This window comes from Rhinatrema bivittatum, chromosome 8 (assembly GCF_901001135.1).
Source record: "Rhinatrema bivittatum chromosome 8, aRhiBiv1.1, whole genome shotgun sequence".
In the NCBI taxonomy this organism is placed as follows: Eukaryota; Metazoa; Chordata; class Amphibia; order Gymnophiona; family Rhinatrematidae; genus Rhinatrema; species Rhinatrema bivittatum.
The window spans coordinates 3,132,658-3,148,816 of NC_042622.1; the positions used below are offsets into that span (position 1 = coordinate 3,132,658).

The 16,159-nt window shown below is 48.2% G+C and overlaps 1 protein-coding gene across 1 annotated transcript in view; it reads right to left on the bottom strand.

Moving 5' to 3' along the window:
• Positions 1 to 207: 207 nt before the first annotated feature.
• HM13 (histocompatibility minor 13) overlaps positions 208 to 16,159 on the bottom strand; it is a 45,274-nt gene continuing 29,322 nt past the window's right edge. Inside the window, exon 6 of the mRNA XM_029612663.1 lies at positions 208 to 1,213. Coding sequence (XP_029468523.1) covers positions 1,138 to 1,213 — 76 coding nt within the window. The 3' untranslated portion in view covers positions 208 to 1,137. The remainder of the gene's footprint in view (positions 1,214 to 16,159) is intronic.

Sequence of the window (16,159 nt, forward strand, 5' to 3'; positions counted from 1 at the left end):
CCCTTGGTCTGACCCAGTATGGCATTTTCTTATGTTCTTAATCCTGCAAGCACGGGAAGCCGGCACCGTTCCAGCACATTTAGCAAGACGCCAGTCCCTCACATGGAGGAAATCTATTTGAAAGAGAGGACAAGCCCTTTGCCCCATCATGTGAGACAGAGGAGACGGACACCTTCCCCCACACATGCTAGGGAACACACCTTCCTATGCAATCCTTAGAGACAGCTTTTAATAAGATCCACAATACAAAATGTAAAAATCTGCCCTCTCTCTTTCTCCAGCTCTCCAATAAATGTAACAGGCTGTAGGGTTGGACACAGCTGGGCTCACAAGATCAGATCGGGCCTGCTCGCCCTCTGCCTGTACACCACCCATTACCTTCAAGAGCTTCTTGCTTTGAGATTGTAAGAGAAGCCCCAGGCAGAAAGAGGCACCCAGCTGTGGTAGGCGAGAGATGTCCCAGGTCAAACTGCAGGAGGTCACGGGTCAGACTGCAATGCACGCTTATGGCGAGGGATGTCTCAGTCAGACCAAGGCACACAGCTGTAAGGGGTCTCCACTCAGACTAAGAGACACAGCGATGGGGGCTTCCAGGTCACACCCAACCACACAGTGTGGGAGAGGTTTGGGGGTCACTAGTGGATTTCTGGTTCAGATCAAAGGCACCCAACCTTTGGAGACAGGGGATGGGAGAGGAGGAGTCCACAGTCAAACTGAGATGTCCAACTGTGAACTGGGGCAGGAAGGTGGGAGAGGGGATTCACAGGGAGGTTTTACTAAAGACACACGCTAGGGGGGTCCATAATCACACTACAGTCAGACAAACAGAGCCAGAGGGAAGGGGCCCTGCTCTGGTTGAGGGTAGCCCATGAAGTGGGGAGGAGGCAGGTTGGTCCAAGAACCACAGCTGTAGGGAGATTTCTTGTGGCAACAAGCTGAGGGAATTTAGGTTGGTAAGGGAGCTGGTAAAGTTAGCCTGAGATGCAGAGCTGTGCCTGGTGGGGGAGGGGAGAAAGGCATCAGCCCAAAGGCAGAGGTGCAGGGAGATGGGGAGTGGAACCAGCACCAGGAGCTGAGATGAGGGGGGCAGGGGATGACAGTCAGCGCCAGCTGCAGAGTTGCCGTAGGGGCTCAGAGTTAATTTTCTTTTTTCTCAGCTTCCTTCTTTTCTTGCTTGGAGTCTCCAGCCACCTCTTTGGGGCTCTCCTCATACCTAGGATACAGTAAAATGAAAGTAATAATTACAGGACACTGAGGAAGGTGCACACACAGAGCCACAGCTGTAGCTGAAGGGGGGACCTTAAGCGGTAGCCGTTTCATTGGGTGAGAACACAGTGGTAGCAGATCCACTCGAGGCTCCCAACACCAGCATAGCAAAGGACTCGGCTCCAGTGCCAGCTGCTGGCTGCTTTTCTCTTAAAATGCATGTGCTTGCATCACATCTGTGCAATGAACTTTGCATGTATGACAGAGTCACAGAGGGAGATGGCACAGGAGGGCAGCCCGAGGGATGCAGCATAGGAGCCCAATGAGGTGAGGTGAGGAGAGATTGAGTGACATGGAGCAGGAGCCCAAGGAGGGGCCCTACCTGGACAGCAAAAGAGAGCAAGAGCGAGACTATGAAGAAGCCATTGCTACATGGTGCTGGTGTTGAGCTGCCGCCGTCGGCGGGGTGAGGCTGGTTTCTGCTGCATGGAGTCGGCGAGGCTCGCGGGAGAGCTGGAGACGCTGGGGAAGTGACTGAGTCTTGGTGTATGGGGCAAGATTTCAGCAGAAGATTCATAGCTGCAAGCAAGGGAATGATTTCAGGGAGAGAAGGGAGATAGCATGTGAAGGGATAAAACAGGGGAGGAGGTGGATGGAGAGAAGAGAAAAAGATTGAAAACAAACGTTTGGAGTTGGTCCCAGCCTGCCTCTGTATTTGCCTAACCCCAGCTGCTGGCCGATTGCCCTTCCTACGAGGAGGACATCCAGCAGGCTGACTGGTGGAAGGTGACATGTTTGGAGAAGTGAGTTAAATAAATTAAATGCTTTGGGTCCTTTTTTCCGGAAGGGCGTGAATCTTTGTCCATGTCTAATGATTACAGCTGGAGCCACTGCCGAGAGTCTGGTGGGAGTAGGTGCTGCCTCTGCCTTGGTAAAGGTGGGAGAGGGGAGAGCAGGAAGATCACTTCCTTCAGGCAAAGCTGGGCAAGCTATGGACCACGCGAGGTTTCGAGTGGGCTTGCAGCTGCCACGAGCAGGTGACATCACTGTGCTCTTCTCAGTCAAACTCTGAATGGGGACCACCCCAGCTCTTAATTCTGGGAAGTACCACCCTCTCCCCATCCTCAGGTTTGCCCATCCCTGCCTTAGGGGATTTTGCATGCTCAGCTAAGCGGGTGGGTGAAGTTCAGGCTGGCAGCTGGGCTGTAGTCTTAGCAGCATGAACAGACAGGAAAGGACCAGAGGGCTTCCACAGGAGAACAAAACAGACAGATCCTGCATTACTTCATAAGTTTTATGGAAAAATGACTACTTACCTGAACATTTCCTTTCCTCTAAGGCAGGCAGGCAGGCCAAGCCCCACAAGTGGGTTATATACTCCTAGCAGCAGATGGAGATGGAGAAAACTGACTTGCTGATGTTACTGACACATAGCCCGTGGTTCTGACACTTACCAGTCCTGCAAGGAATAACAGCAAGGCACGGTGGCAGCTGAGGGGGGTTAAGGATTGGAAATCATCATCAGGTAAATAGTAATTTCTTCTTCACTGAAGCCACACGAGTGGGATGTACCAAACCTACTCCCGAACAGGGCGAGAGGGTGCCCATGGGTGCGACGGCGGCATCCTCCTGAGCCCAAGTGTCCAAGTGGTAATGCTTAGAAATGGTGTGTAAGGAAGACCATGGCGCGGGAGACAGGAATTCAAACCCATTCCACCGCCTGAGCCCTCCTGCAATGAGGAATCTGCTGTGATCACTCCCTCAACCCAACAGGCTAGAGTTGCCCATGTCATCACTGCACCCTGTTTGCCTCCAGCATGGCGCATAAAGAGTCTCTCAGACTTCCTGACAGATTCAGTAACCGCATCAGATGCTGCCTGACACCCAAGGTAAGCAAAAGACGATACTGACTCATCTCTATTTCGCTGTCCAGTGTGGGCAGGGACACAGACTGATTCAAATGAAACTCCACAACCACTTTTGGCAAAAAGGAAGGTAAAGTCTGAAGCTGCACTGCCCTGGAGTCACACGCAGAAACGGCTCACAGTTCGGAAACCCGATGTGCTGAACAAACTGCCACAAGAAAAACTGTCTTCAAGGTGCGTAGCCGAAAGGTAGGACCCACCAAGAAATTCAAAACCAGATTAAGGTCTCAAGAGGCACCGGTAGCCGCAAGGGAGGATGAAACTGCTTAACTTCCATCAAAAACCAGGACACATCTGGATGGGAAGACAAAGGCCCACCCTTGACTTGCCCCCCCACCCAAAACAAGAGAGCTGCCACTAGAATCTTCAAGGTGTTAAGACCCAAGCCTTTAAGCAATCCTTCCTGTAAAAATTCCAAAATTAATGAATCTCCACTCTGAGACTGAGAACCTTACTCCTCACACCAGGCCTCAAAAACTCTCCACACTCTAACATAAGCCAGAGACGTAGAACATTTTCTGGCCTGGGGCAAAGTTAAAATCACTGCAACAGAATAACCATGCTTCAATATCTGAGCCCTCTCAAGGGCCAAACCGTAAGACAAAATTGACTGGGATCATCATGTAGAATGGATCCATGACGCAATAGATCCTTCCCGATTGGCAATCTGAGAGGTCTGTCCACCAGCAACCTCTGCAGATCAGCATATCATGGCCTCTGGGGCCAATAAAGAGGCACCAGAAGTGCGGTTTTGGTCTCGCCTGCAATCTTTTGAACAATCCTGCCTATCAGTGGCCATGACGGGAAGGCATATCACACCCTGCCACATGGCTATTCAGTCAGGCGTTTCCTTAACCAGATGATCCTTTCTTCAAATCATGAATGCTCTTCTCCTGTCTGGTTTGAACTCTCTATCTGGACTAGAGGGGACTGTTCTCAATAGCGTTCTATCGGACATAAGCTCTATTATATATTTACTCGCATTTATTCCATCATGCTACTTTTTGTTCATTTGACAGTTTTTCTAATAATTAGCTTAGTTCTACCCCCTTGTTCCTAGTTCTATGTAACCCCTGTTCTATGTAATGCTTTTTGCAATGTTTCTGTTTCACTGTAAACCGATATATGTAATTCTTCACATGAATGTCGGTATATAAAAGTCCAAAATAAATAAATAAAATGGCCACATCTGAATTAGATCATCAATACTCAGTGCTTTCGGATCCCTTTTTTGACTGAAGAACTGAGGAACCTTTACATTGCGGAGGTCACCAGCAAATCCAGATATGAGTGACTCCAGCACGCCATTATGAGTTGAAAGGCTTCGTCTGCTAACTCCCACTCTCCTGGGTCCAAGCTCTGCCTGCTGAGAAAGTCAGCCCTTACATTGTACTTTCTGGAAAAGTGGGAAGCGGAAATGTCTTGAAAATATTGTTATGCACATACCATGAGTGCATCTCTCCCCTCAGACACCTGTTGGCTTTTGGTTCCACCCTGATGATTGATGTAAGCCACTGTCGTTGCATTGTCAGACATTAATCTGACCACCCGAGCCTTAAGCATGCCAGCCGAAATGCACATACTTCCAATCGATTCATGCTCCATTGACACTCCTCGGCACTCCAGCGACCCTGACAGTGAGTCCCCCACCAACCTAGAAGGTTCACATCTGTCGTGAGCAGTAACCAATCCAGTGTCTCCAAGGAACTCTTCCTGAGATGATCCGCTTGTAACCACAAGTGAATGCTCACCTACGATGGTAAGGGAAGCTTCACCATGTAGTCCTGTGACCACGGACTCCACCGGGAAAGCAATGTGCAGTGAAGAGGCTGCATGTACGCCCTCGCCCAGGGGACAACCTCTAATGTGGCTGCCATCAAACTCAGGACCTGTAGATAAGACCACATTGTCAGACGAATAGTTCTTCTCAGGGTTTGCTTGAGCGATCAACTTTTGAATGTGACTATCTGGCAGAAACACTCTGCCTTGCTTCATATTGAACAAATGCCGAGATACTCCAGTATCTCGGCATTTGTTCATGTCTGATATAATGTTCGATTGTTCGATGTAATTTCCAACTTTGGTTTTATGTAAACCGACGTGATATGTCCCAGTACATGAACATCGGTATATAAAAGCTTTTAAATAAATAAATAACTGAGATGGCTGTAAGCTGCTCTTGGGTCAAGTTTATCACCCAGCCTAATTCTTGCAGTAGGAAAAGCACCTTGCAAGAAGCTAAGTGACTCCTTCAGGCTCTTGGCTGAATCAACCAGCTGTCCAGATACAGATGGACCAGGATGCTGTCCCTTGCACACGAACACCGCTATTACCACCATGACCTTGGAGAAGGTCCTGGGCACAGTGGCCAGCCTGAAGGACAGGGCCTGAAACTGATAATGTCCCAGAACGGCAAACTGCAGGAACTGTTGCTGTTCCTGGCAAATGGGAATATGCAGATATACCTCAGTCAGATCCACAAACGTGAGAAATTTCCCTGATTGCATTGCCATTATTACAGAATGCAGTTTCCATTTGGAAATGAGTCACCCGCAAATGCTGATTGACTTCTTTGAGATCTAGGATGGGACAAAAGGACCCCTCCTTTTTGGGTACGACAAAAGAAATGGAATAGCAGTCCATATTTTCTTGTGATTCAGGAACAGGAATTATAGTCTTCTAGTCCAGCAGCCTCCCTAAGGTACTCTCCACTGCAACCCACTTTTGTAGAAAGTTGCAGGGAGAGACCATAAAGGTATCCGGAGGAATGCTAAGAAACTCTAGAGCATAGCCTTCCCTTATTTATAGGACCCATTTGTCTGATGTGATCTGGACCCAGCTCTGATAAAAGCAAGATAGACGCCCACCTATCTCTTGCACCAGCAGGTGAGTCCACACAGCTTTATTGTGAAGATCTGGGTGCTCCTTTCCTGGAGACCACATCCTTCTGAGGCTTTCTGGGCCAAAAGGACCGAGTTCTATTGAAGAGACGAGACCATCTGCGTAGTCACTCCCCTATAAGGACGAAAATGCCTGTAATCTCTAGTGCAGCCTCTTGCCCTAGAAGGACACAATACTGGCTTCTTATCCTCTGGCAAACGAGGGACCTGGGATTCCCCCAATCTGTTTTCCATTTTCTCCAACTCACTGCCAAATAAAAGAAAACCATTAAAGGGTAACCTTGTGAGACTGGACTTGGAAATTGTGTCTGCTGACCAATTTCACAGCCACAGTTGATGCCTAGCCTCTATCATGGAAGCTACCCCTCTGGTGGCAATGCGTGTAAAGGCCTTGCCTACAATTGCCTTCCATGTAAAGGCCTTGCCTACAATTTCTAAGTTAATTGTGAACCAATACAACGTGCAAACGGTTGTCGGTATATAAAAAAAAAATGCCAAATAAATAAATAAATAAATCTCAGCCCGCATCAGCTAAGGCGGTGGCTCCTGGTTCCATTACTGCTCTGACCCCTCAGTCTCCTGAGAGACCCCTCAGTCTCCTGAGAGAGATGTAGCTTCGCCCGAGCCACCATAGAGCAACAAGAAGCAATTTGCAAATTCAAAGGCCTGCTTAAGGATATATTCAATTTTCCCATATTGAGCATCCTTTAGAGCTGCCCCACCTTCCACCGGAATAGTGGTCTGCTAGGTAACAGTTGTGTTTTACGAAGGTGGATGTGCTGGTGTATTCTGTTTCTTCACCTTCAGATTCAAGGGGTACAGACCTGCTAAAGTGCACCCCCTTTAAAGTTTGCCTCGAGCACTTCATTCAAGGTCAATCAACTCGAATTGCATTCAGGAGGGGAAAGAAACATGATGCTTTGCGTAGGGTGACCAATATGTAACCTTCTTTTGCGTACTTGTAGAGTCACCCCCAGCCACACCAAACATCTTCAGAGTCTGAGATAATAGACTTGGCAACTCATCTCTATGAAAGAAAGAGCAGAGTTTTATGTGGCTCTAAATTTAGGCAAATTTTCCCCTCTTTCAGAGGGGAGAAACCCAAACCCCCAGAGTCATCTGACAAATCTTTATCTACATCTTCCTGATCATCATCAGGGACTGCATCACTGCGGCGCTTGCACACAGTGGTGGATAAATGGGAACCCTGATTACATGAACCCGATTTAGAAGGTATCGCCATCTCCGACGGGCAACCCTGCAGAAAGGTCTATAGACCCTGGAAAACTTCCACCCAGGAAAAGGAGGATGGGTACACATCAGGCCCTTTGGTCCCAAAGCAGATGCTCCCCAACAGAACATCCCACAGAAACCAACATAGAAACATAAAAATGATGGCAGAAAAGGATCAAATGGTCCATTCAGTCTGCCCAGCAAGCTTATGATAGTATCTGCAGCACCGTGTAGGTTACTCCCATGCTTATCAGTTTCCCAGTCCATAAAAGTCAGGGCCCTCGTTGGTTGCTGTTTGAATCTAATTTCCTGTTTCGCCTTTCCGTAGTAGTAGAGAGCAATGTTGGAGTTGCATCAAGAGTATGAAGGCTTATTGGTTAAGGGTAGTAACTGCCGCATCAGCTAGTTACCCACATACTTGTTTCCCTAGATCATAAAAGTCAGGGCCCTCATTGATTGCCATTTGAATCCAATTCCCCTTTTCCCTCTGCCATTGAAGCAGAGAGCCATGATGGAGTTGCATCAAGAGTATGAAGGCTTATTAGTTACGAGTAGTGACTGCTGCACCAGCAAGTTATCTCCATGTACTCTCTTCTTCATTCCCATCCTCTAGCCTTTAGGGATCCACAGTGTTTATTCCATGCCCCTTTGAATTCTTTCATAGTTTTCGTCTTCACCTTCTCTGGAAAGGCATTCCAGGCATCCAGAACCCTCTACATGAAGAAATACGTCCTCATGTTAGTTCTGAGTGGCCCTCCCTGGAGTTTCATTTCATGACCCCTAGTTCTACTGATTTCTTTCCAACAGAGTTTGCTGAATGTGCATCATTAAAACATTTCAGGTATCTGAAGGTCTGTATCATATCTCCCCTGCACATAGTCAGATCTTCAGCCTGTCCTCATACAGACCCCAACCATTTTGCTCACTTTTCTGGACCACCTCCATCCTGACTTTAGCCCTGTAAACAGAAGGGGACACCCCCATTGTGTCGCCTTCAGCCCCATTCCCCTCTGGTCGAGGGGATGGACCGATGTTGGCAAAATCAGCAGAAGGCAAATGTTGAGCATCCAGGCAGCACCGACACAGACTCGCAGAAAGCCCTAGCTGTATTGCCCTTGTATAGAAAGCAGCACTTTTGTCATTGTTGCCATACTTCCCTATGCTGAACTGTATGCGGTTTCTTGAGCGCCCAAAATAAGGTACGTGCACAAGTACACGCTAAATATGTGCTCAAATATGCGCTCACTGGAAGCCTGCAGAGGTACATGCAGAGGAAATATAGGCCATGGCCTTGTGTGCACATGCGCGCCCTCACTACACTGCTGCGCAGTGAGAATGCGCACAAAGAAGTGCGTGAAAAACGCCACATGGCTGAAGAGGCCAAGCCTGGTTAGGTCCCACTCCCAAAGGCTGCTCAACCCAGTCTGCGCTGACTCCATACTTCACTAAACTCTCCAGACAAGTGAGAGAGAAGGGAAAAGATGCTGACCACTAACACCAAGGGAAGAAAAAACAGGATAGAACAGGGGGAAATAAAACCTCAATCTCCCTCTTTTTTTTTTTTTTTTTATTACTATAAGCAATCCCAGTAGGGAGATGTATGTCCACCATGTGCTGGAGAAGGAGAATACTGGCGGGCTGATGTTGGGTAGGGCTATGTGTCTGACATAGGAAAATTAGTTCTTACCTGTTAATTTTCGTTCCTGTAGTACAAAGGATCAGGCCAGACTGCTGGGTTATGCCTCCCTTCCAGCAGATGGACTCAGAGAAAAGCACCCATCATATAACCTGGTGTGCCACCTGCGATCCCTCAGTATAATCAATATAAAAGCAGAATGAACAGTTGTTCTTAGAACTTATGGTAATTTAATTCATCAACCAATGACTAGATCAAGTCAAAAACTGTCTTGAAAAAGGATAACGCACATAAACGTTTCAAACCAACAATACGATGTTGCGTAGATGCGTAATCTGAAATAATCTGCCAAGAGAAAAACAATGCTCTATGGACTCTCCTGCCAATGGACGGGTGTCTGTACTGATCCTTGGTACTACAGGAACGAAAATTAATAGGTAAGAACTAATTTTCCTTTCCCTGTACGTACCTGGATGAGTCCAGACTGCTGGGATGTACCCAAGCTGCCCTAAAAGGGGTGGGGCGTGGAGAGTCCAGCTCGAAGCACACTGCTGCCAAAGGAATCCACCTTCGGGTCCCGAACATCCAATCGGTAATGTCTAGCAAAAGTGTGCAAGGATTTCCAAGTGGCCGCCCGACAAATCTCTTGGGGCGAAACACATTGGCTTTTTGCCCATGACGCTGCTTGTGATCTAAGAGAATGCACCTTAGGCCCTCTGGTACTGGGCGCCCGTGACTTATATAAGCAGAAGCAATAGCGTCTTTCAACCAGCGAGCAATAGTAGTCTTAGAAGCCTTAGTACCTTTCTTAGGTCCGCTCCACAACAAAAAGATGATCTGGCAATCTGAACGAATTAGTAATCTCCAGGTACTGCAAAAGGACTCTACGGACATCCAACTTCCTCAGTTCCCTATCCTCAGAGAATGCTGGCAACTCAACTGACTGTTTGACATGAAATGCTGAGACTATCTTCAGAAGGAATGAGGGCGCTGTCCGAAGAGAAATCCCTGAATTAGAGATACGCAGAAAAGGCTCCCGACATGTCAAGGCCTGAAGTTCCGAAACTCGTCTCGCCGAACAGATAGCCATGAGGAAAATCGTTTTAAGCATTAAATCCTTCAACATAGCCCACTTCAAAGGCTTAAAGGGAGACTCACAAAGGCTACGGAGGACCAAATTTAAACTCCAGGAGGGACAGATCGCGCACACTGGAGGCTTCAAATGCTTGGCCCCTCTCAAGAACCGCACCACATCTGGGTGAGCAGCGATGGAAGCACCATTAACCTTACCACGAAAGCAGCCCAAGGCTGCTACCTGCACTCGGAGGGAACTGTACGCCAAACCTTTCCGTAAACCGTCCTGCAAAAAAGCCAGAATGTGACCAATATTGGCTTGCCGCGGGGGTCAAACACAACCCATGGCACCAAGAATCAAACACCTTCCATACTCGAATGTAGGTAATAGATGAGGAAGTTTTTCTTGCCCGTAGAAGCATGGTAATAACCTCTTCAGAGTAGTCCTTCTTTCTTGTCTCCTCTCATAAACCAAGCTGCTAGACAGAAGCGGTCTGCCTGATCCACAGCTAGATTGACTAGATCCACGAACCACGGTAGTTGCGGCCACTCTGGGGCCACCAGAATCACTGGTCCGAGATGAGATTCTATGCGTCGTAATATCTTTCCTATCAACAGCCAAGGAGGAAACACAAAGGAGAATGTGGGACGGCCAGGGGAGTACCAGGGCGTCCACCCCCTCTGATCTGTGCTCCCTTCTACGACTGAAGAAATGGGTCGCCTTGGCATTCAGTCGTGTTGCCATTAAGTCTAGGCAAGGGGTCCCCCACCGGCTCGAAATTAGTCCCATCGCATCTTCGGATAGCTCCCATTCTCCAGGATCTAGCCGCTGCCGACTGAGGAAGTCCGCCTGAATGTTATCGACCCCGGCTATGTGAGATGCAGCAATGTGGGTCAGATTGCGTTCCGCCCAGGCCATTAACATGTCCGCTTCGTCGACGACGGGGCGACTTTTTGTACCCCCTTGACGGTTTATGCAGGCCACGGTGGTCGCGTTGTCGGACAGAATCCGTACTGCCCAGGGTCGGACCAGGGGTAGAAATTGCTGCAGCGCCAGATGAACCGCTCTGGTCTCTAAGCGATTGATGGACCACTTGGTCTGTTGACTGTGTCCAAAGACCTTGCGCTGACCGTGACTGACAAACCGCCCCCCAACCGGAGAGGTTGGCATCTGTCATCATATTTATCTATTGAGGTTCTCCAGGTCCACCCCTTGAAGTAAGTGATCCGGAATTAGCCACCAAGCCAGACTGGATCTGGCCAGTTCTAGCAGAGGCAATGGAAGGTGGAACTCTTCCGATTTGGGATCCCGAGAAAGTAGTGCCCTCTGCAAAGGTCTCATATGCGCAAAAGCCCAAGGAACCAATTCCAGGGTAGATGCCATAAAACCAAGAACCTGCAAATAGTCCCACACCACAGGTGAGGGAAGAGACAACAGGCGCCGTACCTGAGACATCAACCGGTCCCATCCGCACCAGAGGTAGTGAAACCTTGCCGATAGCGGTATCGAAGCGGGCTCCTAAAAACTCCAACACCTGGGAAGGAACCAACTGGCTCTTGGCACAACTGACCACCCAGCCTAGGGACCATAGTGGGCACAATACCGAATGAACCGCTTCCCTGCAAAGGATCTCTGACTTTGTTCGTATAAGCCAATCGTCCAGGTAGGGATGTACCAAGATCCCTTCCCGAAGGCTCACTGCCACTACCACCATTACCTTGGTGAACACGCGGGGAGCTGTCGCTAGCCCGAAAGGTAGGGTGCAAAACTGGTAATGTTGTCCCATGATCATGAACCTCAGAAACCTCTGATGGTGTGGTTGGATTCCTATGTGGAGGTAGGCCTCTGTCAAATCCAAAGAAGCCAAAAATTCGCCTTTGTGGACTGCCGCAATGACCGATCTCAACGTCTCCATGCGAAACCGTGGCACTCGCAACGCCCTGTTGACCTGCTTGAGGTCCAATATCGGCCGGAAGGAGCCCTCCTTTTTGGGTACTACAAAATAGATGGAGTAGCGACCGGACCGGCGTTTGGCTCCGGGAACCAAAACAATGGCCCCGAGAGCCTTTAACCGGAACAACTTTTGGAGGACAACTTGTTGCTTCTGTGGGAGCCCACAGGGCAATTGCAGGAAGAGATCTCGCAGGGGTCGAGCAAAATCCAAAGCGTAACCGTGATTTATAATATCTAGAACCCACTGGTCTGAGGTAATCTTGACACATTCCTCTCGAAAACGCGAACGTCGACCCCCGATCCTTGGAACCGAAGAATGGGCCAGCGCCCCTTCATTGGGGAGATTTATTGCTGTGGGCAAAGGCATGGGTGACTCCAGTACTTTGAGGCCGTCTGCCACGAAAGGAATATGCCCATGATTGTGCTTGGGTAGCCGATTGTCTAGGATCATAGGAAGAGGAACCCCTACCAGACCAGAAACGGTGTTGTCCCCGAAAACGGCTCCTGTAGGCACCGGGTGAGCGGCCCGACCTGGGTTTGTCCTCCGGGAGCTTGTAAACCTTGTTGTCTCCCAAGGCCTTTATAAGTTGTTCAAGTTCATCTCCAAATAACAATTTCCCCCTAAAAGGAAAGGAACCTAGCTGAGACTTGGACGAGGCATCCGCCGACCAGTTACGTAGCCTTAGATGTTGCCTGGCAGACAACGCCGAAGACAGTATGTGCCGAAGTACGAAGGAGATTATACAAGGCATCAGCTGTATAAGCTACCGCCGATTCCATTCGGTTCGCCTGCTCGACTTCCCCCGGAGGAAGGTCCTGGGCCATGAGCATCTGTTGAACCCAGAGGGTAGCCCTCTGCATAAGGCTGCTACATACTGCGGCCCGTACCCCCCAAGGCGGACACTTCAAAAATCCGCTTAAGCAACACTTCCAGCTTCCTATCTTGTGCTGTGCCTCCTGTCACAGGGATAGTAGTATGCTTTGCTATGGCTGTGACTGACGAATCTACCTTGGGGACCTTAAGGAGGTAGAGCGATTCATTGGGAAGGGGTAAAGATTCTCAATGGCCCTGCTAACTCTCAAGGAGGCCTCAGGGGTCTCCCATTCAGGGGTCACGAGCTGGAAAAGCTTTGGATGGAAAGGAAAAGTTTGGGGTGGAGCCCGAAGACCAGCCAAAACCGAATCCCCTGGGGAGTTATCAGACACTTGTTGTGGGATAGGGATCTCCAGCTCCTGAAGTACATGGGAGATTAAAGGATCCAGTTCCTCTCTGTGGAACAAGCGGAGCACCTGCGGATCATCCCCCTCCACTGGGGTGGCATTTTCTACCACATCACCCACAGCCTGGGTGGAGGGATCCTGGAGCTCCGGATCAGCCATAATAAGAGGGTCCAACAACCCATCCCCCAGATTCGGCCGAGCAGTGCGAGGTTCAGGCCTCCCTTGCTCCTTAGAAGCTCTAAAAAGTTTAGCCAGGGTAGGAGACTGGAATTCCCAATCAGTCTCAGCTTCCATATATGCCTTGTGTAATAGTAAAACAAATTGAGAAGAAAAAGGATGCTGCCGCTTTAAGGGCTCCCCCGGAGGCATAGGCGGAGGATGAGCCGAGTCAGCATGCAAGCCGCGCGGTCGTTGAGGACTGAGGTCTGGTGGGGAAAGAGGAGGAAGATCCTCTCCCTTTTCCGACGAATTTGCGCCTGTCAGCTGAAGGCAAGATGGCCACCGCTCCCGCGCTGATCGGGAGCGAGGCAGGCCTCTGCCGCACAGCTGACTGCCGACCGTGCAGAGCCGCCCGGCAAGACCGCCCCCCCTCCCCGTGCCGAATTTGACCGCCGTGAAGGCCCCCGGCTCTCCACAAGCGGTACACACACTGCCAGGTGGCATCGGGGAACAAGTGCAGCAGCCGGGTTTGAAATCTCCACCCCCTCCGGAGGCCCGGGAGACTCTGGGCAGGCAACGGCTGACAAAGGGATCGGTCACAGGTAAAAATAAACTCTTTGGACCTTGATTTATTATTTATTTATTTATTTTTAAATAAATCAGCCTTCAGTGGACAGCCAGGCAATAAACAGAGGAATTAAGATATCTCAGCTCACCGGGTCAGTAAAATAATTCTCCGGGAAAATAGCTGCAGGGCAACGCTCTGCCCTGCCTGCCAGAAGATAGCTACTGCTTCACTGTCAATTTAAAAATGTCTTTTTTTTTTTTTGTATATGAAGAAAAGTTTGATTTAGTCAAAGGTTGCTTGAAAGCGAGAAATCAAACCTAACGGGAACAAATCCTGGGAATTTTAGACAGAACCAGGACCGCAGGGAATGCCTCTCAATCTGCTGGAGTCAGAGAAAATATTGAGGGATCGCAGGTGGCACCCCGGGTTATGTGGGAGGGGCTTTTCAGTTTCTCTCTGACTCCATCTGCTGGAAGGGAGGCACAACCCAGCAGTCTGGACTGATCCTGGTACGTACAGGGAACAGCTTTACTCAGTCTCCAACTATTGGTAGTGGTGCATAACCCACTCGTGTGGATTGGCCTGCCTGAGTGCAGAGGAATCCCTTAACATCCATAGTGCTGATCAGTGCATACAAGCAGTTTTTCTGAAAATGATCAGGAAAAAGTCAAGGGAACATTGCTGACAAGTCCCTTCTCACGACTTCTGAACCAAAGGAAGCCCATGGAGAAGGAACAGAGAAGGGCAACCAACAGATGACATTCCAACTAATTGTGAGCCACAGACAATATCATTTCCATATCAAGCGAGGATAATTAGCATGGAGGCCGAAAGCAAATTTACATGTGGCCAGTCACAGAAATTTCAACAAATATGTAATCTAGTTTGGGTATGAAAATGTACAAGTAAAGCTGTGTTATCAGTACAGTTATTTGAGAGAGAGTTTATGCTGGTGCCTTGCATGGCACTCTCTCCATATGGTCTCTTATTTTATATTTATTATGTATATTATTTGAGAGAGAGTTTATGCTGGTGCCTTGCATGGCACTCTCTCCATATGGTCTCTTATTTTATATTTATTATGTATATTATTTGAGAGAGAGTTTATGCTGGTGCCTTGCATGGCACTCTCTCCATATGGTCTCTTATTTTATATTTATTATGTATATTATTTGAGAGAGAGTTTATGTTGGTGCCTTGCATGGCACTCTCTCCATATGGTCTCTTATTTTATATTTATTATGTATATTATTTGAGAGAGAGTTTATGCTGATGCCTTGCATGGCACTCTCTCCATATGGTCTCTTATTTTATATTTATTATGTATATTATTTGAGAGAGAGTTTATGCTGGTGCCTTGCATGGCACTCTGTCCATATGGTCTCTTATTTTATATTTATTATGTATATTACTTGAGAGACAGTTTATGCTGGTGCCTTGCATGGCACTCTCTCCAGAAGGTCTCTTATTTTATATTTATTATGTATATTAGTGAGAGAGTTTATGCTGATGCCTTGCATGGCACTCTCTCCATATGGTCTCTTATTTTATATTTATTATGTATATTACTTGAGAGAGAGTTTATGCTGGTGCCTTGCATGGCACTCTCTCCAGAAGGTCTCTTATTTTATATTTATTATGTATATTAGTGAGAGAGTTTATGCTGATGCCTTGCATGGCACTCTCTCCATAAGGTCTCTTATTTTATATTATATATATTATTTGATAGCATTTAAACACACTTCCATCTACATCTGTTAGCTCCAAGTGTCTATTTTCAGAGAACCACAACAGGATTGACATCTTAAATGAAATTAAATAAATGATTGGGACAAGGAACCTTACTGCTGGGGGAATTCTGCGCCAAAAAACTGAAAATTCTGCAAACTTTATATTGGTCAAAATAACAATTTACATGACAGTCTAAGTAATTACATTTTAAATTATTACAGAAAAAGTTGTTACTTAAAGATGCAGAATTTCCCTAGAAATTCGCTGTAAGAGTGTCCCTTCCACTCACTCTCCCTACTCCCCTGGCCACTTTGCTCTCTCAGGCCCCAACTCTTCCACCTGCCAGTATCTCTCCCCTCCACCTCTAGGCTCAACCCCTTCCACTCTATCACCAGTCCCAGAGTCTGACCCCATTCTCAGTACTGCCCGCCCCTCACACAGGCTCCCTCTAATACACAGTCCTTTCACACAGGCTAGCACCCTCACATATACACCAGCTCCCAATCTCTCACACACATACACACTCCTTCACAATCTCCTCATACAGGCTCC